The sequence below is a fragment of the Neomonachus schauinslandi genome, chromosome 3 (genome assembly GCF_002201575.2).
Source record: "Neomonachus schauinslandi chromosome 3, ASM220157v2, whole genome shotgun sequence".
NCBI classification, from domain to species: domain Eukaryota; kingdom Metazoa; phylum Chordata; class Mammalia; order Carnivora; family Phocidae; genus Neomonachus; species Neomonachus schauinslandi.
Window position 1 is genome coordinate 69,371,449 of NC_058405.1, and position 25,207 is coordinate 69,396,655.

Below are 25,207 nucleotides of genomic sequence, written 5' to 3' on the forward strand. Positions count from 1 at the left end.
CTGATAGGTACACAATTTAATATTCTATTAACTGACTGATAAGAACAGAAATGGAAAGGATATCATCTAGAAAGAAAAAAGTTAGTAACTGCATCAAAGGAAATTTTTTATGCTTATAAAATATCTATGAGAAATAATCTCTAAGCCTATTTCAGGCTGAAAAGATAAAACTCTTTATCAGTATTCTTGCTAAATTCTTACTGACTGAGATAAATCTGCAGGTTTATATAGAAAATGTGTATGATGTTAGGTATCATACTAAAATCACCTATCCATAAAAAATGCTCAACTTAAAAGTGAAACAAGGCTCAGCGTGATTTATGATAACATTACTGACTCAATTTCAAGCAAAATGAGCTCAATTATACAAACAGAATACAGAATTGTGAATGACTTGAAATGGGTAAACATTGGCAGGAGCAAAAGGAACAAAAATAAAAAAGAAAGATCCTAAGATAGGGATTTATTCAAGTAAAATCAACATTAATTCTAACTGTTTTTATAGTGATGATTCAGATGAGTTTTGTATATATTCATTCAAAAATAACATTTAGTTTTGGTTTCTGTTTATAATGTAATAAATAGGATAATTATTAAATAAAATTTGAAAAAGTACTCAAAGACATAACACAGAAAATGAAAAAGTAAAAAAAAAAAAGTATTAATATTTGTATTATTTTAAAGTAACATTTCTCCTCTATCTTCCTAATGTTTAAAAATACTTATATAATGTGTATATATTGGGTGCCCCATAACTTTCTCTTTTTTTAAACTAAAGAAAAAGTCATATATCCAAAACTAGATGTGTTCTTTGGACTTTGCCCAAAGTCCAGGCATCTCTCAAATATTCAGTCTAGCCTATTTGATTTCAGGAGTCATGAAGCTGCTTCTCACCGAGATAATACCGTTAAGAGATCGCTGTTCTTCAAGCAGTCAGACAGGTTATCCACAGCAGCTTCCAACGTAAGGAGTGCCTCCATTACGTAACCCTGCCAGACATGCAAAGATAACATTTTGTACTGCTTAAAACTCCTGCTCACTTCCTGAAGATAAATTTAATTAACGCAAACTTTATTCAGTCTAATGTTAATATTACTGAGGTCTAGACAGCCATTGTTACTGTAACTGACCAAGTCTAAAAACAAATTTTAAGGGCCACTTAGGAACTGCAGATGGCTTAGCTGTTAGGGAGTCACAAAGATCTATTTCCTGAGATCTGAGGTCCTGAATAGCTCAATCTCATTTGAAATCCAACAGGGAGAGGGCAAGGCTAAAGGTGGCAGTCACGGCCCCTTGCTGAGGGGGATGGCGGGCATTTGAAAGACAGAGTGGCAATGCCTCAGCCAGAGATAAGAGCTGAGGTATGAGAAGCGCTGTGCCTCAGTGATATTTTGAAGAGCACATCCAATGGCTGGAAAGAGGAAAAGAGGCTAGAATTCACAGGTGTGCAGGTCTCCTGGGATATAGTAGCTTTTCTGATGGAAAAGAAGGGAAAGAAGGGCTTGGCTCAAGCTGCAGAGCTTGTAATGCCCTTGGCTTTCAACCAGCTCCCCAGTCCTTGGGCTCTACCTACAGGGTCTTTCTTCTTGTGGTATCTACTCCCTCCATTACTTCTTCAGGTCTTCTCAGTGTACTGAAGGCTAGCTATACAGAGAGGGGTAGTGCTTTGCATAGACATAATGGAGATCCCTTCTCTGGGTAGGGAGATAGCACAACTGCATCCTAGGTTGGTGACAAAAAGACAAAAACAATACAAATAATTCCCCGATTCCCCGTCAAATAAAACCAACAACAAAAACCACCAAGAAGGAGTCCCTAAGGGATTTTCAGTGGTTGGCTCAATAAACCAATAGCCACTGGATTTCTAGAACAATGCTCCTTGAAGTGCTTTTTGTAAATATAAAAGTTAATCCCTAAAAATTTTTTAAAATAAATTATATATGCCCAAATGGTTGGAATAATTGCGAGAGAAAAAAGGCTCAAAGAAAGCTGTTAAGGCTTCATCTTTGACATGAGAGAAGGAGAACACGTTCAGTGGTCTTTCCTTCCATACCTGAATCTCATCTCCATGTTCTCCGATCACCTCCACCAGTCTGGAAAGAAGGTCAGACAAGGCGTGTGCTGACAGAGGTTGCTTGAGCGCCCGGAATATCTGGAAGGACCGACCGGCATAGTGCCGTGAGGAGCTTGCAAGGGCTGTCTGCAATGCAACTTCACTCAAATGTTGCTCCAGGTGGAAACCTAGGCACCAAGGGGCCAGAGGTAGGTCAACTGATACTCCTCAAACCCTGCGGTCACTAGTTATCTATAGGCGTAAATCAGGTTACCTGCACAGAGCTGCCTCCTGGTGGTACTTGTTTAGGAATTAACCATTTTAAAATTTAAAAACCCCCCAAATTTGGATAGATCTTCAAGAGGCATAGCGCAGTAGAAACAGTCAGAAGCTTTGAAGCAAGATGGTTCTAGCTTTGAACGAGGGGTTTTGAGACGCTGGGAAAGAAATGTATTCTCTATGAGCCTGTTTTCTTATTTTTAACTGGAGAATAACAGTATCCATCTCCTAGAGTTGTTGTAGAAATTCAACAATTCAAAAAATGCTTTTAGTACAGCGTCTGACACATAATACCGACTCACAAATGTATTCTTGTTTGTTGACCTACTATTTTTCTACACTGTTCTTCTGAACTCCTTTTTTGCATGGAATACTTTGACTCCTTTTTTCATAAAAGAATGTGTTGGGAACAAGTTTTCAGAGTACTTGTGTATGTAAAAGAAAGCTGTTAGTGGACCTAGTCAATTTTAAACACAACCAAAGCCTATAGCAAAGTCACCGCTCTTCAGAATAGTCCATAAATATGCAGATATTGAAATGTAGATGTTGCCAAGAAGGCAGAGATCATTTAAACTCTCGCCTGAATATTGGTTCTTCCAATAGCATGAAGGTCGTCTCAGTCATCAGAAAACCACTTGATCAGATGGAAAAGAAAATGTAAGGTAAAGCACATGATTGAATTCTGGACCACTATCTGTACTTTCTGCTGTGTCTCTGTGCAGGAGAAAACCTGACTACAAAGTCAGAGGACACGATGGAAACAGTGATTTTGGCTGTCTCTGTGATCTAGAGGGCTCTGTGGTAATTTGATTGTCACATAAAAGTGAATCAGGAAGGGGCGCCTTGGTGGCTCAGTTGGTTAAGCGACTGCTTTCGGCTCAGGTCATGATCCTGGAGTCCCGGGATCGAGTCCCGCATCGGGCGCCCTAATTGGCGGGGAGTCTGCTTCTCCCTCTGACCCTCCCCCCTCTCATGTGCTCTCTCTCTCTCAAATAAATAAATAAAATCTTTAAAAAAAAAAAGTGAATCAGGAAGGATAATTTAATGTCATTGTTCTTAGCTGCTGCCAGGCTGTTTGGCCCTAGGGACCTGTAGACTATATAAGAGAATGTTCCTGCTCAGCAGACAAAGGGTCCTGGAAAATGGACTTAGGCATGCATACTCAGGGTAGTAAACACAGGATTAAACCCATACAGGCCGTTCAATGGATGGTGTTTCAAAACAGAATTTGTTACCTTCATTTTGTTTTATTTTCCTACTTAATTTTATTATGTGTGGGGTTAGATTCTCTGTTGATGAACTAAAACGTTATTTATATCACCATGGACCTGAAGGCTAGAAGGACGCTAGGAGGATTGCAGAACCCCAGCGCAGCTATGACAATGTCCTTAAAGAAAGGCTATTTAATGTGTCACACAGCAACCCTACACTTCCCAGCTTTTCCTGCAGCTAGATGTGATCTCATGGCCTGAGTTCTGGCCAGTGGAATGTGAGAAGAAACCTTGGATGCCATGTTTGAGCTTGGTGTGGTGTAAATCCCTCCTGAGTGATCCTCCACCTACGCTCTTCCTCCACCTGCTGGCTGGGTAAGGAGGGTTGAGGAGAGGCCTCTGAGTAATGGGGGTGACAGAGCCACAGGACGGAGGGTCTGTGAAGCGCCATGTGGAAGGCCACTGGACAAACATCTACGCTGACCTGTTATGGGATCTAGAAGTAAGCTTCTACTGTGTTAGCCTCTGAACTTTGGGGGTTGTGTGTCATAGCCACTATGCTACTCTAATACAAGCGTCTCCCGGAACACGTTTTATCCTGCTACAGTGGAAACGGGCACAAAGCAGGGCTGTACAGGGAAACGGTAGTGAGTAAGAGTATCCGGGGTAAGATGTGGAAAGACAGCCTCTAAGCACCCTCTGAGGAAACAGTGAAGGGATTTGTGTGTTTTCTCATTTTTATTACCTTCATACAATCTAAGGTTTTAGACAAATTAATGGTTCACACACAAACAATAAATTTCTTCCTTTGGATTATGTTCAATTATTAAATGACTTTTAAGTGGGGGAAATACCGAGGTAAGAGGCCTTAATATTTCAAAAATATTCCAAAGGAGACACTCAAAACGAGAAATGTGAATCCTATTCCTGAAATGAGTTTCTCCTGTCAGTTTATCAGTATTTTTTTTTTTTTTTGAAAGCACCCTGTGATAACTAGAAGAGATGTGACTAGTCTGGAATGTTCTGAACTGTGAGGTGTGCTAATCATCAGAGGAGCTGGGAAAGCCAGGGAGCCATCTTTCCTGTGGCCAGCCTGGTGTGGGGGAAGAAGGTAGGGACACTTGTTGCATCATGCTGGGGAACCAACTTTAAACTTCACATGCAAACCGGCCCTGGCCAAGTTGAATCTGAATGGTATACAGCTAAGGGCTTAAACATCACGATGCGGCTATAGTCTAAATAAGAATCATACTGTGTTCAGAATATTGAATGATCATTAGCATAGGAATTACTAGCAAATACTCTCAAAGTTAACATTTTATCACAAAATTCTTTTTCTAACCAGTTTTCAAGTCTGACAATTTTTCACAGCTGAATCTGAATACAGTCAATAAGATTTACTACTCATGCCCTTCTTTGTTTTGTAAAATTTAAAAATTTGAGTATACTTGACACACAATGTCACACTAGTTTCAGGCGTACAACATAGTGATTCAACTTCTCTATATGTTATGCCGTGCTCACCAGAAGTGTAACTACCATCTGTCACCATACAACGCTGTTACAATATCATCGACTAGATTCCCTATGCTGTACCTTTTTTCCCTGTGACTTATTCATTCCATAACTGGAAGCCTGTACCTCCTACTCCCCTTTACCTATTTTGCCCATATCCCTACTCCCTTTGTTCCAGCAACAATCAGTTTGTTCTCTTTATTTATAGATTTGCTTCTGCTTTTATTTGTTTATTCATCTGTTTTTTTAGATTCCACATATGAGTAAAATCATATTGTTTTGTTTTGTTTTTCTCAGTCTGACTTACTTCACTTAGCATAATACCCTCTGGGAACATCCATGTTGTCACAAATGGCAAAAATCTCATCCTTTTTTGGCTGTATATATTAGGATACATTCTATTATATATTCCATTATATATGTTTATTATGTATATGTATAGTATGTATATTATATGTAATGGAATATATATGGAACGGATATATATCTACATCTATACATACACACACACGTCTTCCTTATCCATTCATCTATGAGTGGACACTTGGTTACTTCCTTATCTTGGCTATTGCAAATAATGCTACAATAAACATAGGAGAGCATGTATCTTTTCAAATTAGTGTTTTCATTTTCTTTGAATAAATGCCCAATACAAAATTATTGAATCACTTGATATTTCTATTTTTAATGTTTTGAGGAAATTCCATATTGTTTTCCATGGCGGCTGTACCAATTTACATTCCCACCAACAGAGCCTGAGGGTTCCTTTTTCTCCACATCCTTGTCATTTCTTGTCTTTTTGATTCTAGTCATTCTGATGGGTATAAGGTGATATCTCATTGTCATTTTGATTTGCACCTGATGAGTAGTGATGTTGAGCATCTTTTCATATGTGTGTTGTGTCATGGCCTTCTTTAAATAAAATTAATATTATAGGGCATAGTTTAATTCTAGTGAGGTAAACGAAGCAAGGAGAACAGTGACCTTTGGGAATTATTTGATAGAGCATAATGCAAAAATACAAGACTAACAATCATTCAGTTAGGCAGATCTGAAATAAACCTCAAAGCTCCCCAATGAATATTCTTTTGCTATCAATGCTCAATGCAGAACTATATATACTATATAATATATATATATACATATATATACACACACACACACATGCTATATGCAGAACTATATATATATATGAAGTGTGTGTCATAATGGGAAGAATATGCTCCATTACATGGAATGTTAGAAGTGGCATTTGGGGAAACAGGATAAAGTACCTGATTTGGAGTCTTTAAATACAGATACAACATGACGTAGAAAATTAGTGAGCTGTTCAGCACTCTTTGAATTTTGATTTTTGGGTGTGATGTCTTCATGGCACCAAAGTGGACCAAATGCCCTTAAATAAAACATACAAAATGTTAAAAATATAACCATTTAAATATAATCATTTTGCATTTTTAAAACCATGTATGCAGTTGTAATTTACACTCCAAGGGCACCATATGATTTTTAAATTTTACTGATTAATGTGGGGTTAATTTCAGTCTTGTAAAGCTTAAGAGCATACTCAAAACAGATCTAGTTAATTTACAGAGGTATATTTTTTCTTATGTTTTACTCACAAAATGAAAACCTCACAAAATTTACTCACGAAATTAAAACCTCTCAATTCACCAGAATAGTGTTTACACATAATAGGTGCTACATGTTTGTCAAATAAAGTGATATAAAATGTTAATTAAAATATAGGTTTAGACATAGACTCTATTTGTACATTTTAGATTTGCAGAGATAATTGCTTTTATCAGGATCATATCATTAGGCTATCAAATACTGTAGAAACAAATTGAAGATACAGCCTCTGATATGTACTTGGTTTTCAACAGGAAGAACAGGATGGAGCCGGATGTGAGAATTTCAGAGAACACTCTTCCCAACATGTGAACATGTGGTACTGACAGTGTTGAGTGGTGAGCATACTTTTATTCTCCGCAAACCATTCAGGTCTCTGAGATACCCTGGTTGTAGGCACCATCAGCCCCCTTCTGAAGCTTCCTGTTCATTAAAACCTATATTGAGCTGAGAGCTGCAAAGAATACTCTGAAATTAACTGAGGAAAGAAAATGCTTTTCTCATTTTTTGCATTAATTGATACATTGGTGGAAGAAAGAAAAATCGTGGGTATCAGATAACATCTATACACACTAGACTTCCAGGATTTCATGCACTGAGAAAGGAGAGCAGCTCCTCCCCCCATACAGCATGGTTTTCTTAATAGAAATACTGGACCCTGGGATGCTGGAAATTCTGAAGCCTTACAAGCTAAATTGTTCAGTAGGAGAACCAGAAGACAAAAGACAAAAAACAGGATTGCTTGCAGCTTTTCTTGATTTTGATCATCAGTTTGCTTCCTTTCCTATCATGCTTCCTATTGTTTCTGACTTCCATTTATCACTGACTCTGGATTAGATGAGCAGACAATGGTCCCCTCTGCAGCTGCTCCTGGGTTGACCACGGCTAATATATTTGGTTTCCAGAGCGATGTGCTTTGCCAAGTCTCAGAACTCCCAGATCCTGGCAGCTCTAATAGATGATTAAAGTCATCCTCACGGCGGGGCGCTACTGTGTCCTGTCTCCATCTGCTGCATTGTCTTTGTCCGTGAAACCTCCTGCCCATCAAGTGTGCCATCAGTGGGATCTTAGACAACTTCTGCCAGGATCTACCTGGTGCACAGACTCCAGCAGACGCAATTTTGAAGAGAAAAGAAGGCTTTGCTAAAGCCGAGGGCTCGCTTTTCCATCTGTGTGGTTTTAAACGGATAACATTTCCCCCCAAAGAACAACCTAAAGACAGGCCCCTGTCTCCTGACCCCTCACTACCTGGTCGTCAGAAACTCAATGAGCTTGTTTGCCTTCTCATCCGCTTCAGCAGTTGTGTCCGTGTCCTCCACTTCCTGGGTCATCTGCGGGAGGTTCCCGCTGCTGCCCCCCAGACTGATGCTGGAGGACGTGGAACTGGAGCTCAGCCCAGAGTCTGGCACTGGGGATGATTGGTCCTCTCTCAGGAAGTCAAAGCCACCTGGTGGGACAAGAAGGTCAAGGCAGAATGTGGTAGGCAGGGTGCTTCATGTGGTTAGGAGGTGAGCAAACAGAAGTGTGTAGTTATTTAAATGTTTTGGAGAAAACATTTGATTGTGGCTGTGGTTATGATGAAATGAGACTGATATTCTTTCCTTGCTTCTGGAATAGTTGCACTGCCATGTAAGCCAGGGTGTCTTTGGTAATAGGGGTGTGACCTGCTGTTTTCTACTCTGGTGTGTGAATCGATGCTTTCTGCAAAAGAAGTGGGGTGTGTATGTGTGCGTGTGTGTGCATGTGTGCATGCAAATATGTGCACACGCATGCACATGTGCACAGACCCACAAACAGTTCCACTATATATGTGGACCCATCTGTGCTGTTCATAAATTATTCCTGGGTATTAGACTACTTACATCAGGGAAATGATACCATTTTTGAGGATACCAGCACCTAGTAATTGATAAGTTATACATAATGTTTTGAGTAAATGAACTTACAACTGTAAATATTATGTGCATATTAATATGTTTTAATAAAATATATTGCATGGCAGTCAAAGAAATATGGTAGAAATAAATACTATGTTTTTTTTTCCCACCTCATATTTGGTTATCATTCTACAACTCTGGATGTGTTGTTGGTTTGAAAATGTATATACACAACCATCCCTTTTCTCCTACTTAATAATCATAAAAAGTCCATAGAATCTGACAGATACCCTGAAATAGGAGTGAGGAGCCGTAGGCCTGAATATCATCCCTGCCGTTTACTGTGCAGTCTTAGGGAGTTTATATAACTTCTCTGTACCTTAGTTTCCTATTATAAAAGAGTAAGACAATAATTTCTATCACACAATCACACAAGTTTTTAGCCTGGATTTAAAAGGAACCATAGTTGAAACTAGGTGTTCAGTAAGTATTAGTAAATGTTTATGAAGAGGAGACATGTTCCAAACCCCTCGTACCCCTATTCCACGTATGCTATAGATTCAATCATTTTAGCTATCTGTTGTTTGTCTCGACTATGGTATATTGTGTTTTGTTCTGTAAATCTCCACTTTATGCCACACTAGTGGTATAGTGAATATAAGATGCACTCAGGGATACACAACTTAATGGACATTACAACGTTCTCAATCTAAGACCATGTGCTTAATGGAATACCTCCTTATTGTGGGGAATTAGGACAGCCAGAAGTCTTCAGATTCTTTTAATTAAACATCTACAGTAAAGAGAGTTTTATGTCTCTGAGTGGCTATTGATGGGTTAGTTTCAAGAAAGTGTAGCTTGGTTTAAAATAAAGGGCTTAAACTGAGATCAGTAGTCCTGATATCTCAGACTTAGTGACTTCATGTTTGTTTTCCAAAGAAATATCTTAACGTCTGTCAAAGGACAAGACAGCACTGAGTACAAGTGATGAGTAAAAGGCACATCCTCTTCAAGATTATGAATAAAGTATGCGGTGACATATGAAGTGCCATACCATATCCAGTGCCAATGTAATGTACAAAATAGTCAGGAATGTTAGTTCATTCTCATTTTAAGATATTTTAAAAGTTCTGATTCTGAATGAAAACCGCTGGCCAACCCTTCTGGGAAAGTTTTCATGAATAGCTCGAAACAGCAGAGTAATTTGACTCAAACATGACTCAGCTAATGCTTTCTGTTCTCATTTCTAAGAAGAAAATTTTGGTTTTAAAACAGCAATGGTTCGGGCGCCTGGGTGGCTCAGTTGGTTAAGCGACTGCCTTCGGCTCAGGTCATGATCCCAGGGTCCTGGGATCGAGTCCCACATCGGGCTCCCGGCTCAGCAGGGAGCCTGCTTCTCCCTCTGACCCTCTCCTCTCTCATGCTGTTTCTCTCTCGCTCGCTCTCAAATAAATAAAATCTTTAAAAAAAAAAAAAAAGAAAGTTTATCTTAAAAAAAAAATAAAATAAAAAAATAAAACAGCAATGGTTCTCAGTAGACTTCCACTCATGGTGCCTTCCAGAAAAATCAGTCACTTTAATAAAGTGAAAATTCCTTCAGGGGAACTAGAAGGTACACAAGTGATACATCGGGCACCCTGGCAATGACCTGCTCTCAAGGTGATGGAGAAGGTCACTGTTTTGTGCATTCTCATCCTTCAGTGTTTGAGACTGATGCTCTTGGCCAAAGGGCATCTTAATTTTCAATGTTATCAGTAGGAGCATATTTAATGAGAGCAGCAAGCATAATAATAAGGAAAAAGACATCTGAAAATATTCAATAGTGAAGAAGGATTTTGAGAACCACGTTAACCATCAGGTGGAATGGTGTATATTTATGGTGCTGCTACTTGCTCGCTTGGAAAGTTGGGAGGTGATCACATTAGGGAAGTTAATTTGGGCTCCACTGACACCGTGAGTTACCTTCGCATTTGTGATTCTGTCTCAGGCTCTCTGCCACTCCTTTCATTACCTGTGTAGAGATACTCTGGTTGATAAGCTGGCTGAACTGTGAGAGTCTTAGCTTCGCCCATCTCTCGAGTCTGCAGGAGCACAGAAGCAATGGCATGAAAATTACTGTTGCAAGAGAGGGCAATCAAGAGGTGAAGAAGCAATTTTTTGCTGTGTTCAAAGACTTCAGGCCGGTAATGGTCCAAACCTGGAACAAAACAGTGGAATCTCTTAGTATAAACAAGTTTTAAGCTCGTTTAGATTCCAGGGATAGTAAAGATTCCAAGTCACTCGGGAGGAACATGTTAAAAGAATGTTCGGTTTTCTTTGTTATTGTTTGTGTTACCAACATAAAGAAGTTGGGCTTAGGAAAAATAAAATGCTTTATTCCTCAAATCAAATGTTCTCATAAAATGCTGATAGATGGACTTTTCTTGACCTCTCAGTAGCATTTGACATGGTTAGCATTCCTCCTTTGTGGGATGTTCTCTTCCCTGGATCTCCCTGTTAACTGAAGGATTCTAACTTTGTTCGTCTCTAACTAAATTTCTGAATCTCCCTGGCTTGTTCCTCTCCCCGTTTTTGCTCTATAATCTGGCTCTTTTAAAATCTCAGTGCTTGGCCGACTGTGCTCTACGTTCTTTTTCTCTATGTGCTGACAGTGTCTCATGGCTTTAAATTTATCACATCTAGCCAAAGACCCTCAAAGAGGCCCCACTTGTTTTGGGTATCTTTATAGGTATAGCATTAACAAGGTACCACTCTATATTGCAGTAATAGGGCAATTTTAAACAATGACTGATCAACTGAAATTGTAGAGCAGATGTCACACAGAAGCAATGAAAAATGGAAGAGACTAAATCTTTCAGAAATGAGGAAAGCAGGATGTCAATGTAAAAGGAAGGCTCTCTGGATTACAGCTATAGGTTTTTGATCCTATTGGCTAGAATTCCTCTTAGATCCAGTCTTACCTAAGAAGACAGCATGAAGTAATAATGGTAGATGAAGAGCCCAATCTTCTCTCACACTGTGATCCACCACCATCTCAGTCATAAAAATAACAGCAATATTGCACCTAATCAATGACATGATGAAATTAATGTAACTTCTGAAGAGGATGGAAATACATTGATAGATCATTAAGTCACAGTTAAATACAACTCATAAGCCCTGCTGAAGAATTATGTAAGACCATTATTCCAGGGAAATGGAGTTTAATTTCTGACATAGCACAGAACTCCATAAAGAGAAGAAATGTTGGCTGAGTTGATCACATAACGGGGAGACTTACTAGTCACTCGGTAATAAGAGCTGAAGAAGGAACAATTACAACCTAAAAATCATCACAGAACGCATATCCATATCCAGATTGCATCAAGGAAAAATTCTGATTTACAAGGCAGCTTTAAACACTGGTTAATATTCAACCAAACTCTACAAATACACTGACAGCTACAAGTCAAGTCGTGCATGGTCCCTCTGATTTCAAAGATCATTTCATTTGATGGGACCTGGAATGAGTTCCCTCCCTTCATAGGAGGAAAAGTCCAGCCAAAGTTAAGCAGTCATTTCCCTCTACCCACACATGCTACTTACCTATGGAGGGGCCCCCGGGGAGTGATGGTCTCTGGGAGGTAGTCAACCAGGGGGGCCCAGCATCCTCCAGTACAAGGCATGGGGAGGGGCTGTGGTTGTTTGGTCTCTGTAATAGTCAACAGCCAGCCCGTGTAGGGAGAAATCGGGTCATCTATAGGGTGAGAAAGACAAGCGTGTGTTATTTTTAGGGAGAGATGATTTTTGTTTTCCCTACTCGGTGTTTATAGAAAGAATCTTACAAATTTAGGCTAGTAAAAATAACTTTCTAACCATCTCATTTGGGGAGTATGAATTATAGGATCAATGGGTTAGAATCACTTGATTAGATTTTTTAGTCCCTTTATTTTTTTGATAATCTAATATACAATTATGCATTACAGAGCAATGGGAAATACAGACATGCAAAAAGAAAACATTAAATCATGCAAATTCTCATCACTGTGAGAACTTGGTCTTTCTCCAATCTTTCCCATTTCAGTAAAATGCAACTCCGTATTTCCATTTTGCTCAGGGCAGGAGCCTTAGAGCTATCCCTGATTTACCTTTTACATCTCACATCCAACTCATAATCATGATAATAATGATGAGGATAACAATAGTAATAAAAATAATAACATTAGGAGCTAACACAGGGAGTACTTCCTTTATACCAGGTACTGTTCTATGCATTGCACATATTCTTTTAGAAGATTTATTTATTTATTGGGGGGGCGCAGGAGGAGAGGCCCGATGTGGGGCTAGATCTCACAACCCCAAGATCACGATCTGAGCCGAAATCAAGTCAGATGTTCAACCAACTGAGCCACCCAGGCGCCCCTGCATTGCACAAGTTAATAGCCCAATAATAGGTATCTCTTACCCCTACTTTACAGAGGGGAAACAGAGGTTAGGCAACCTGGCACCATATTCAGTGAGCTCTACCTTCAAAACATATCCAGAATAAGACCACTTTTCCCCATCTCCATCACTGCCAGTGTAAGTCACCACACTCTCTCACATGGAGCCTGCAATGGCCTCCCTACTTTCATCCTTGCCCCTCTACTGTCTGTCTTCCACAGAGCAGCCAGAGTAATCCTTTTAAAACAGAAGTTCATCCACGTCTCTCTCTCTCTGCTTGACACTCTCCAGTGGCTCCCCTTTCCACTCAAAATGAAGTCCAAACTCCACACCATGGCCTTTAAGGCCTCACAAGGTCTTCCTGCTATTACTCTCTTGGCTTATCTCCTACTACCATCCTCCTTGCTCACACCACCCCAGTCATTCTGGCTTTCTTGCTGTTCTGTGATCACACGAGACACTGTCCAGCTTCAGGGCCTTCACATCTAGCATTCCCTTTGGCTGCAGTGCTCTTTACCGGAGGGCCCATGGCTCCTTTACCTCACACGGGTCTCTGCCCAAGTATCAATTTATTGTAGAGGATTTCCAGGATCACTCTATTTAAAATCTACCCCCACCCCCAATCACTTTCTATCCTCTCACTCTGCTTTAGTTTTCCTTCCTGGAACAGATCATCCATTCATCGGCACACAGTACCTCTTTTGACTCTCATATAAGCTCCACAATAGCAGAGACTTTATTTTGTTCCTTGTTGTTTCCCTAGTACCTCGAACAGTATCTGACATGTAGTAGGGAATCAACAAATAGTTTTTGAATTAATGAACTTCCTCAACAATATCTTTAAAGTAGACACAGCAATGAGTTTCCAAATAACTTAACCTTACACTTAAAGGAGCTGGAAAAAGAACAAGCCCCAATCCAGCAGAAGGAAGGAAATAATAAAATCAGAGCAGAAATAAATGATACAGAAACTAAAAAAACAACAGAACACATCAGTGAAACCAGGAGCTGGTTCTTTGAAAAGATCAACAAAGTTGATAAACCTCTAGCCAGACTCAGCATGGAGCTCCTTTTAGAATGCTCTCAGTAGAGGTCAGTGGCATTCAAAGACAAGCAGGTCCACTGGGGGCCACATGATATGAGCCAGGCACATGGCTTCGACAAGCTGGCTCAATCCTGGGATAGGTTTTAGTGTATTAAGAAGAAGGATATATTAGATCATCTTTAGGTAATTTCTACCATATGTAGATTTTCTTGGCTGCACTCTTTTTTTTTTTTTAAAGATTTATTTATTTATTTGAGAGAGCGAGAATGAGAGAGAGAGAGAGAGAGAGTACATGAGTGGGGGAGGGTCAGAGGGAGAAGCAGGCTCCCCGCCGAGCAGGGAGCCCGATGCGGGACTCGATCCAGGGACTCCAGGATCATGACCTGAGCCGAAGGCAGTCGCTTAACCAACTGAGTCACCCAGGCGCCCTTGGCTGCACTCTTGAAAGGCAGTGAGAGGTAACAGATTCAAGGTTCCTGGTCCCGTGTAGAACGCTGTCCTTAGTGGTCAGCAGAACCAGTGGAGGGGGTGTCTATCCATTGTGAAGACTGAGGCTTACAGCAAGGGCGGGCATGAGGACACAGCCCTCTTCTGGGATGTCAGGGAAGGGAGTTTTCCAGGGGCAAGGTCAGGATTTGCTCAGAAAGCAACTGTTAGGTCTTACTAACACACCAAAAATCGAGCAACTGGAACCCTCTAAATTCTATGCCATGAAGCTTGGCCACAACAGTTTTAGCCCAGAAAAAAATGTAAAGCATGTGTGACAGTTCCTCGTCTCAGACCTCCCAGTAAATTACCTACAGAATGTTCCACTTCCAGCAAATTAACGTTTTGAGTAACTATCTAGGATAAGCTAATTGCAAAATGTACTTCTAAGTAATCAGCTACTCTATAATAAAGCTTAAAAGGAGAGCAGAAATGGGAAGAATATCAAAGAACTAAGAAAAAGAGAAACTTGTGAGATTTCTGTTAGGGAAAGGATATATTTTTCTTTGTTTCAATTATGTTCTCAGATACATATCTGATCAGCAAAAATGCGCTGGATTTTTAGCGATTGGATTAGGAATAAGTGGGCCTGAAACTGGTTTTCTACAGTTAGGGCTAAATCACTAGGACTCAGCTGCGATCCAGCTCAACTAGTTCTATCTATATTATAGGGTTAAATACACTAGCATATGGCCTTGGAGAATAATCCAGATATTTTAAGTAGTCCTAAAAAAGCTTACATCATATTGGTAGGAAGATTTTTATAGATCTGGGTCTAAATCTGTTTTTTGTCCATTTTACTCAAGGTTTTTTTTTTTATTTTAATAATAGAAAAATACTCTCAAGAGGCTGCACACAGTCCTTCCATTTGGGTAATAAACCCAGATTACGAAGCCCTGGGGCACTAGGTCTCTCCTGATTCCTTCCTACTCTTTCTATCTCTAATGATCCTCTCAGGAATTCAGGGAGAAAAATAATCACCCTTCACATACACCAGAAGTGTGGCCATACGGTTTTGGAACTGAGCCTACCAATCTTTGCTTTTCTTATGGCATAGACCATTTCCATCCTTGTGTAGCTAGAACCAAAAATATATCAGGGAAGACCCAGTTACCAAAGTCCTAAGGGGATCTGTGCCCTATTAGATGTGCTGCCTCCTCCAGACACCCAGAGTTAACTTCTATTACTTAAACACCTAGAAAACGATCTTAGTATGTATTTTCTGGGTTTTTCTGTGATGAGAATATGGTTTGAGTAATATGATTTCATTTTCCCTTACAATTAATAATTTAAAATATAAGCTCTCAGTCCCCAAATGACATGCTATGAACTGGAACTTCTCTGGTCAATAACTACAACCATGTAAAGGATATTATTGATACACGACTCAACTGGATTCAAATTCTGTACCAAAATTTTCCCATTAAAATGCTGTTTATTTTATGCTGGCACAACAAGTTTATAAAACAACATTTCTAGGTGAAATAGATGCCATGATGATAACATTAGATTTCTTTTTATGCCTTTCACAACTATTCACTATAGTTTTTTTTCCTCTTCACAAATACTTCCATTACTTTTTCTTTTTGTCCCTAAAGCCAGTGATGTGAGTTTCTGTAATGACACAATTATCTCATTTTACTATAATTATCTTCTGAAATTCACTATATATGTATTTTCTTTTTTTTTTTAAAGAATTTATTTATTTATTTGACACACAGAGAGAGATAGTGAGAGAGAGAGCACAATCAGGGGCAGAGGGAGAAGCAGGCTTCCCACTGAGCAAGGAGCCAGACACGGGGCTCGATCCCAGAACCCTGGGATCATGACCTGAACTGAAGGCAGCCACTTAACCAACTGAGCCACCCAGGTGGTTTTATTATAGCATTTCTACCAAATTCTATGTTCTAGACCCAGAGCAAAGAGATACACTTTAAAGGAATCAATTGGCAAAGACAGCAATATTCCTGATGTAAAATCCACAGTCATAGAGTTTTGTTTTGTTTTGTTTTGTTAAAGAGAGAGAATGAGCAGGGAGAGCAGCAGAGGGAGAGGGAGAAACAGACTCCCCGCTGAGCAGAGAGTCCGATGTGGGGCTCCATCCCAGGACTACGGGATCATGACCTGAGCCACAGGCAGATGCTTAAACGACTGAGCCACCCAGGCACCCCTAGAATGTTATGTTTTGTTATGCTTGTCACATTTTGGCGGGGGGGGGGAGGGTAGGATTTGACTACTTCACCTTTTCATGATGCCATTTTTTTTTTGTCCTCCAATTCTGAGTTACTGTTGCATAGCAACCAGACTTTTCTTGAATCAACAACTCTCCATTTCTCAACGACTACTCTCCTCATCTATAGAATCTAGTCCCATCTAAAACTGATGGTCAGTGCCCCTGAGATTTCAAATATTCAGTGTTTGGATGGTATGGTCCCCTGATGGGGCACAGAAAGAAGAGAAAATACAAAGAGCTTTATTTTACTTCAGATTGATAGTACTAGTAACAAGTTATATAGGCATATAGGTGAAACAACCTATGTTAGAGTATGGCAATTATATACAGATTCTAGACATCCTTTCCATTGGTATTTTCAGGGCTGGAGAATTGCCTGTCTGTGCATTAAGAAGCAGAGTCAGGGCAGCTGAAATACGGTGTCATTACAACTACGTAGCTCTTACCCATTCTGCACATTTTCCGTAAAAACAAAACAAATCAGAACAACAGCTACAAAGGCCCTATGCATTGACAAATGAACCTAACTCATGAAATACCATCATATTTACAATTTCCACCAAATGAGACAAATAAATCCCACCAGATGGTTTACTGATTTCCTCAGCATACCGAAATGTCACAGGGAGTGTTCTTTGGTTCCAGAATTTCTGCAACTTGTGACCAAGTGATACCCTTTACCTGCTCAGTATCCACAGAAGCTGTTCAGGGCTTAAACAAAGTAAATGAATGCATTGACCTTTTTGGTGTTCCCACCTTCCCAGGGTACAGAGAAATTCCTGTGACAGTTTTATCTCCCCGTTTAGTGAGGTTTTCACTTGGGCTACTGACACTATGCCCTTGAGAAATTCAATGTGAAAACACATCCTACCCTGGGCAAGCTGACTCACAGAGCTTAAAGGTCAAATCCACTCTTAAGAGAGGTCGAAAAACTGAACTGCAACATTTGTTCTCTAATGGGACAATTTCTGACTAGGCCTTCCCCAGCTGCATTGCCAAGGAAAAATGCCAAGAATATAAAAATATGGATTTGGGCAGTAGTTTGAAGTTTTCTAATTTTGATTTGTCCATTGCATGGCTTCTTTTTACTGTTAAGATGCTGACTCTATGCTCACCTGCATAGTTGGATTACGTAGTTACTTAGTATTTATGGGTCTCTTTTTAGTAATTAGAACAGGAATAATCAAAATGTTCACTTTCCACTCCCCAACCACCTGTATTCCATCTGAACAACCTGCTGGTACTTACTTTTATCTTCATCATATGATCCTCCAGAGCTATTGCTGTATCTTGACTCTAGGCGGGTGTGGGCTCTGATGACATTACTAAACCTTCAAATACAAGAACAACCATTGGAAACACTGACATGTGTGTGTATGTGCTGTTACTCATAAACACATACTATTACTTAGTGGTTGAGTTTTTGGCAGTGAGTTCCAATGATGCTTTTCCTAAAGGAATACTGTAAAAATTGTACTTCAAGCATTTTGTTTTCCTTGAGAGGGCCAGTGGTCACCCTTGCTCAGAAGCACAAGTTTAAGCCTTCATAAGCTAAATATTTTAAGGCTAATATTTGGATTGAGCCCGAAAATAACATCTGTTTAGAAAGAAAATAGATATGACACTGAATAATTTGAATCCCTTATTCACATGGGAGCCTGGCATAAGGTAGGTGGTAGGTGGTCAATAAATAATTATTGATTAAGTCAAAGTAGATAGAATTGGGAATATGCAAAAATGGTTTCATAATAAATCTTGGGTTTTATCAGCTTTACAGTTTCCCTTAAAATGATCTGAAGGTTTTCAGGAAAAGGTCCTGGGTGTGGAAACGGGCTGAGTAAGGTTATACGACTTGTCCAGTGTCAACCACAGAAAGGTGGCAGGAGGAGGATGCTTTGAGAACCATGCCGCCTCTGAGCAGGTGAACAGGTGATTTTAGGACTGAGCTCTCACTCACTAGTTCTGTGACCTTGGCCAAGTCCTGTATTTCCTTGGGGACTCTATGTCCACAGCTGCCAAAAAGGAATAAGAATAATACTTCACCATTTATTTCACTGGGGTTGTTGTGGGAATCAAAAAGAAATAATGCACCAAACTGTGAGACATCCAAGTATAAGGGATTAGTTATTATATTTCTACCTTGAATTTCTAGAATGCCTTGCCTTCTCTCTTCAGGGCACCAAAGGCTTTCAAATCAATAGTATTTTTGTCATCCAAAGGCCTACATGTACGGCAACAGGGTGGCTAAAGGGAAGTGATAACACTTTATATTTATTTTATATAAAATGGTACAGGTTTTATCTACTTAATATATATGCAGTCAAAGCAAAGAACTAAGGCTATGTAGAAATATCTGGAAAATTCAAACCGGAGCAGGTGTGTTCCCCTTCATTACTGACAGGTGTTCTTCCTTAACTGACAATCCCTCTAGAACACTGGGGAATGCAGGGCTACTGCTGTCCTCCAGCGTAGGGAGAAAAAGAGATGCTTTAGGAAAAAGTACTGAATGTGCCACTAAGACCCCTACCTTGTCCCGGGTGTATAATCTCGGGACATCAGTGATTTAGATTTGCTGAACACAGAAATGTAACAGACTCTAATGAATTTGGTTTTATTCACCTCTTTGATGTTGGCTGCAGCTTTTTCTTTCTCCTAACACAGCCATCTTTCCCTAATAACTCTGTATCTTTTTTTTTTAAGATTTTATTTATTTATTTGACAGAGAGAGAGAGAGACAGCGAGGGAATACAAGCAGGGGGAGTGGGAGAGGGAGAAGCAGGCTTCCTGCTGAGCAGGGAGCCCGATGCGGGGCTCGATCCCAGGATCCTGGGATCATGACCTGAGCCAAAGGCAGACGCTTAACGACTGAGCCACCCAGGCACCCATAACACTGTATTTCAAGCATTATTGTCATATCTTTTGGGCTACTGCTTCGTGCATCCATAAAACAGAACAGTTAGGACATCTGCTCAGTCTGTCTACATCAGACTGAACTTACGAAATTAGAAAAGTGACAAACCCATTACCTTCTGAAGATGTTCTTTAATCATATTTGTGCTGACAAATGCAAAGTTAAAAACAGCATAGGTAGAGCCCAGACCTCATTCAGCAAGGCATATAATCAGGGGGATGAAAGAATTCCACATCTGGAGACTTCCGTGGGACAGAGAGCTCATGAACCATATACAGTATGTGCTGGCTTTCTAATCACGCTCTGGAGGGGCCAGGCAGGAAAGAATTATAGAAAGGATGACAATCCTTCTCTTTTCCCTTGAGATACATCTAAAGGAGAGTTAGGCAGAGGTTATGAAGCCAAGACGAACATGAGGAGCAAGCCCCTTCCAGACTGTTCTCTTTACTCTGGAGAAGATCAAAACCACAGTGTAGCGAAGTACAAGCTTGGCAACAACAACAACAAAAAAGTAAAAACTGGCTCCTAAAATCTATTATTTTCCTTTGCTTTCCTGGCTCGAAGAAAACAATTTTGGGTCTGGGTTTTAGAGGAATTTCAATGATTAAGTAGACTAAATAGCTTTTTAATATCAAAGGTACATGTCTTAAGAAATATATCATGAGTATCACTCTGATAAGAGAAAAACTAGAAGGACAAAATGTTTCTCTAAATTTTAACTTGCTGATTTAGCTCAAAGTAATACTTAGGCAACTTTTTGTAGATTATTAATTTCTATCTCTGTATCAAGCGAGATTACCAGAAATTCATACATTTGAAGCTTATTGCTTTGGCTCCCTATGAAAAAAAAATCCTTTCATGGAACCTATAAATTTATCAAATAAGTATTTCTTAAGGGTTGATGTATTAAAAATACTTACGTAGTTTGGTTCTGCATATTTTACAAACTGCTACAAACAGCTATTTTAATAAAAAATGTGTTCACTTTGTTGTTTAATAAAAAAACCCTACACGATAAATCCTTCTTTGAATTTAGGATGGTTTCGGGGTGCCTGGGTGGCTCTGTCAGTTAAGCGTCTGCCTTCGGCTCAGGTCATGATCTCAGGGTCCTGGGATCAAGCCCCACATCATCGGGCTCCCTACTCAGTGGGGAGTCTGCTTCTCCCTCTCCCTCTGCCCCTCCCCCCCACGCTCATGCTCTCTCAAATATATAAATAAAATCTTTTAAAAAAATAATAGGAATTTAGGGTAGTTTCTGTTAGTAGCTTCCATGAATAGTTTTTATTTTTACACGCTGAAAGTTATAAAATTCACTGTATTCTTCTTTTTTTACTTTGGCTCTTGAAGAATTCAGGTTTAGGTTAATACTAACTTTTAGTAGTTTTCCTTAGTGAAGACTTGAGGACTTTAAACAAAACTATCTTACTCTCCTCTTAGCTTGGCTCTTATTCCTTTACCCTTGTTTTAATGATACCATAACCTATCTGAACTTTTTGTTAATAGATATTATAGTACTAAATATTACCAAAGTACATCAAAGGGCCATTAATCTAGCTGGAAAAAACATGGCATCAGGCCTGCTTCTTTACACAACTCCATGGCGCCCCCTGGAGCCCAATAATGTATTTTGGTGACTAGTACCCCCTAGGAGTTGGGTAACACAGTAGTCTGGTCAGTATTTCTGACCAACTGTTATTTGTAGACTCTTTGTCTACAAGGACTTTAAAGAACTATAAAGAATAGGCTGTTCACAAGGACTGTAAAGTAACTATCTTCTGTAATGGGGTTAGCAAGAGGGAGGGAGAAAGGGGCCAGATGGTTTGGACAGCTTATCTCTGGGGCTGTCAGATTTCCCCCATTTTTATTCACATACTGAATAAACATTAAAGAATTCCTACTGTGTATAGCATAGTAGGCTAATCATTAAGGATAGCAATATGTATGCGAGATATGTGGTCTCTGTTTTCCAAGAATGAAAATCTAGTGGTTGAGACAAGCATGTGTACCAGTACCTATAAATCAACATGACAGAGTCTACAAGAAAGGAAGGGTAATAAGTAGATTCAAGAGAAATAAGGTATTTTAGGCTGAGGGCACAGTCTACTTTCACAGAAAAAAGAGAATGTATTAGAGAAATCGTGCAGATGGAGTACAGGATCAAGGGAATAATGGTATCCTTTGGGATAGAATATTAGTATATATATGGTTATATACATATGAATATATATAAATTGGCCAATAAAGCTATAGATAAATAGATATAGCTGTTATGAAAGAACCAGATATATATGCATATGTATAAAAAGTGTGGGTACATAACTGCATCAAGCTTTCCAATGGCCAACAGAGATACAGTGAGAGAGGAGGACAGCAAGAGTTAAACAAGAAAGCCTCTATTAGAGGTGTTCTCTGGTCTTGATATTAGAGATGATATTAGAGGTTAACCTCTTAATTTCAAGGGCCACCACTAAAAACTTGGGTAGGACACTCAGGACTCTGGTCCCAAAGGGGCCTTTGTAAGTGAGATGTTAATATACAGACATTCATCACCTTTCTACCCTAAATAAAATTAAGATTGGAAAATTCAGTCTAGACAACAAATGATAAAGAATGTTACACTCCAACTAGAAAGTAGAAATATCTTTAGAGACATAATGTCATTATTTACCATAAGGAAGTTTCCAAAGAAGGTACTAACAAATACAGATTAAAACCATGTTAATTAATCATCTTGTATTGTCACTGATGTATGGAGTATGAAAACCTTTACTCATTTCCAAGAATGAAAGAAATGCCTCTGTTAGAGATCTGTATTGGGTGAGGTCTATGATCATGATCCACTGGGTTTGGGCTTTTAACCTGAAGGAAGGCTCATGTGGATGAGCATCTGCCTAAAGGCAGTGTAGCAACCCAGGAATGAAGGTACTGGGGAACCTGATAAGGGCCCGAACTGGAAATGAGCCTTCAGAACTCCAGAGGCAGTCCGTCTTATGTCAGATACCCATCCACCTGCAGCCCCCGCCATATTCTCCTGCACAGGATGAAATCCTGAGGACGGTCACGAAGCATCTGGAAGCATTATGGGTTGAGTGAATTATTTCAATTAGTTGATCTATTGAATTTTCTCCATTATGAATGGAGTCTCATCCTTGTTACTAATTTCTTAAGTGAAACAGCTCCTCGGGAGTTTTCACTAGAAAATTGTCAGCCTAAGGAGTTTTCGACACCATGAGAATCATTCTGGTTTTTATTTTTTAAAGATTTTATATATATATATATATAATTAATTAATTTATTTATTTAGGGCACAAGTGGGGAGAGAGGCAGAGGGAGAGGAAGAGAGAATCCTTAAGCAGACTCTCTGCTGAGCACGGGGCTGAACACAGGGCTCGATCTCGGGACCCTGAGGTCATGACCTGAGCCGAAATCAAGGGTTGGATGCTTAACCAACTGAACCACCCAGGCCCCCCATCTAATTTTTATTTTTTAATTTGAGTCCTATTTATTTCTTTTTGTTTGTTTCTCTGCTCTTTCTTCACAATTAACTACAGGAAATAGTGATGCAGATTTTATTTATTTATGAGTAGCATCTGGACAATGTAAAGGGGCAAGAGAAATACCATTAAAGAGCTAATGTGAAGGGACTAGAGGCTTCTTTTAGCAGGAAAAGGCAATGTTGTTGGTTAACCAAATTTGACCATGTAAAGACAGAACAAAAATGATGACGTTTCATAGGACTCACCTCAAGACAACTGCTCAATCTCTAAGTAATCATTCCACAGCCAGATCTGAAAATTTCACATGGAAATTCCCTCTAATTCCAGATGGTCTGTGCCCACTAGCAGAACCACCAGTGGTTTTTAGTAAGCCCTGCGGTAAGTGGGATTCAGCCACCAGAATGACATCCCTCTTAATCTTTCTTTTCTCTGGCTTTTCTCAGGGAGAAATCATTATCTTTAGGGATATACAGAGCAGAATCAGAGTCAGTTTGTGTTTCTAAAAGCAAAGAAGAATGTGTGTGTGTGTGTGTGTGTGTGTGTAATTTATGAAACACCACAAACTCTTACTGATGCCTTTGTATAGACTATTGCTGAAAGTTTTACTGGACATTAAGCCAAATTTGTGCACCAACCTCTCATCAGATTCTTTCAATATCTTGCTCTCCTCGGCGTCTGGGAAACTGTCTTGGCCGGCAACCACTGTGTTGCTGCTGGAGGTGGTTCCTGGAGGTAGGATTAGAAAAAAATGTAGGGGGAAGGGTTAAGCCCGGGTCTCAAGTAATTACAGTGAAGGATTTCTTATAAAATCTCATGTTTGAAAGATTCCTTACATCTTCTATACAATCTCAGACATTCTAAACAAACTTCCAAGCCCACACCACTGAAATGGGAGAATCCCAGACATCTGTTATGGTCAAACCAAATTCCTCAACTCTCTTATAAAGTGCAGCTACAACATTCCTGAAACACTTCCTTCCTGACCACTTAGGTAATGAGCTTATTTACAATGGCTGACCCTGCTGCTAGATGCTTTAGTATTTCTGGGTCCAGGAGTTATTAAACTAATGTTAGTGAAGCAAATCCAAGTACCTAGAGCTTCTGATCCCTGGGCAGTATACTGCTGCTCTTCAAGAACATGCTCTGGCAGTAGGTGCAGGGCAAATAGACGGCATAAGAGACCAGGGGAGGAGAGAGATTTGAAGGCAGTTATGGTATTAGGAAAATCAAAGGGAAGCCGGCTTCAAGGAACTTGAGGAGGATGTTATCTATTTCATAAAATGATGCTGAGAAGCCAATTTATTGAAAGTGATAATACTGTTGAGGGGCATTTTCATTAACTCTGGGAGATTATTAACCAAGAAAATTGCATAGATATAGAAGGAGGGTCCAGAAATGAGATTCCTAAATGACTGCCGTGCCCTGCCAGGGATCAGCCTAAAGTACAAAGCTCCATGGCTTACCAATACTGGGTCACTGACTGATGGTCACCTTTACAAAATGATTTCATTAAACCGATAAGGCCCTTCAAGAGTCTCAGCTATTCTGTGGCTAAAATTAACAAGTCAGGAAACGACAGATGTTGGCGGGGATGTGGAGAAAGGGGAACCCTCCTACACTGTTGGTGGGAATGCAAGCTGGTGCAGCCACTCTGGAAAACAGTATGGAGGTTCCTCAAAAAGTTGAAAATAGAGCTACCATATGATCCAGCAATTGCACTACTGGGTATTTACCCCAAAGATACAAAAGTAGGGATCTGAAAGGGTACGTGCACCCCGATGTTTATAGCAGCAATGTCCACAATAGCCAAACTGTGGAAAGAGCCAAGATGTCCATCGACAGATGAATGGATAAAGAAGAAGTGGTATATATATACAATGGAATATTATGCAGCCATCAAAAGGAATGAGATCTTGCCATTTGCAACAACGTGGATGGAACTGGAGGGTATTATGCTGAGCGAAATAAGTCAAACAGAGAAAGACATGTATCATATGACCTCACTGATATGAGGAATTCTTAATCTCAGGAAACAAACTGAGGGTT

General features: G+C 39.7%; 1 protein-coding gene across 1 annotated transcript in view; it reads right to left on the reverse strand.

The window, feature by feature from the left end:
- Window positions 1–25,207, reverse strand: part of FRY (FRY microtubule binding protein) — a 259,681-nt gene that overhangs the window by 58,135 nt on the left and 176,339 nt on the right. Inside the window, exons 35-43 of the mRNA XM_044913570.1 lie at window positions 23,797–23,887; window positions 18,002–18,084; window positions 12,153–12,303; window positions 11,528–11,631; window positions 10,579–10,764; window positions 7,939–8,137; window positions 6,333–6,454; window positions 2,054–2,241; window positions 895–989 (exon numbers count right to left, since the gene is read on the reverse strand). Coding sequence (XP_044769505.1) covers window positions 895–989; window positions 2,054–2,241; window positions 6,333–6,454; window positions 7,939–8,137; window positions 10,579–10,764; window positions 11,528–11,631; window positions 12,153–12,303; window positions 18,002–18,084; window positions 23,797–23,887 — 1,219 coding nt within the window. The remainder of the gene's footprint in view (window positions 1–894; window positions 990–2,053; window positions 2,242–6,332; window positions 6,455–7,938; window positions 8,138–10,578; window positions 10,765–11,527; window positions 11,632–12,152; window positions 12,304–18,001; window positions 18,085–23,796; window positions 23,888–25,207) is intronic.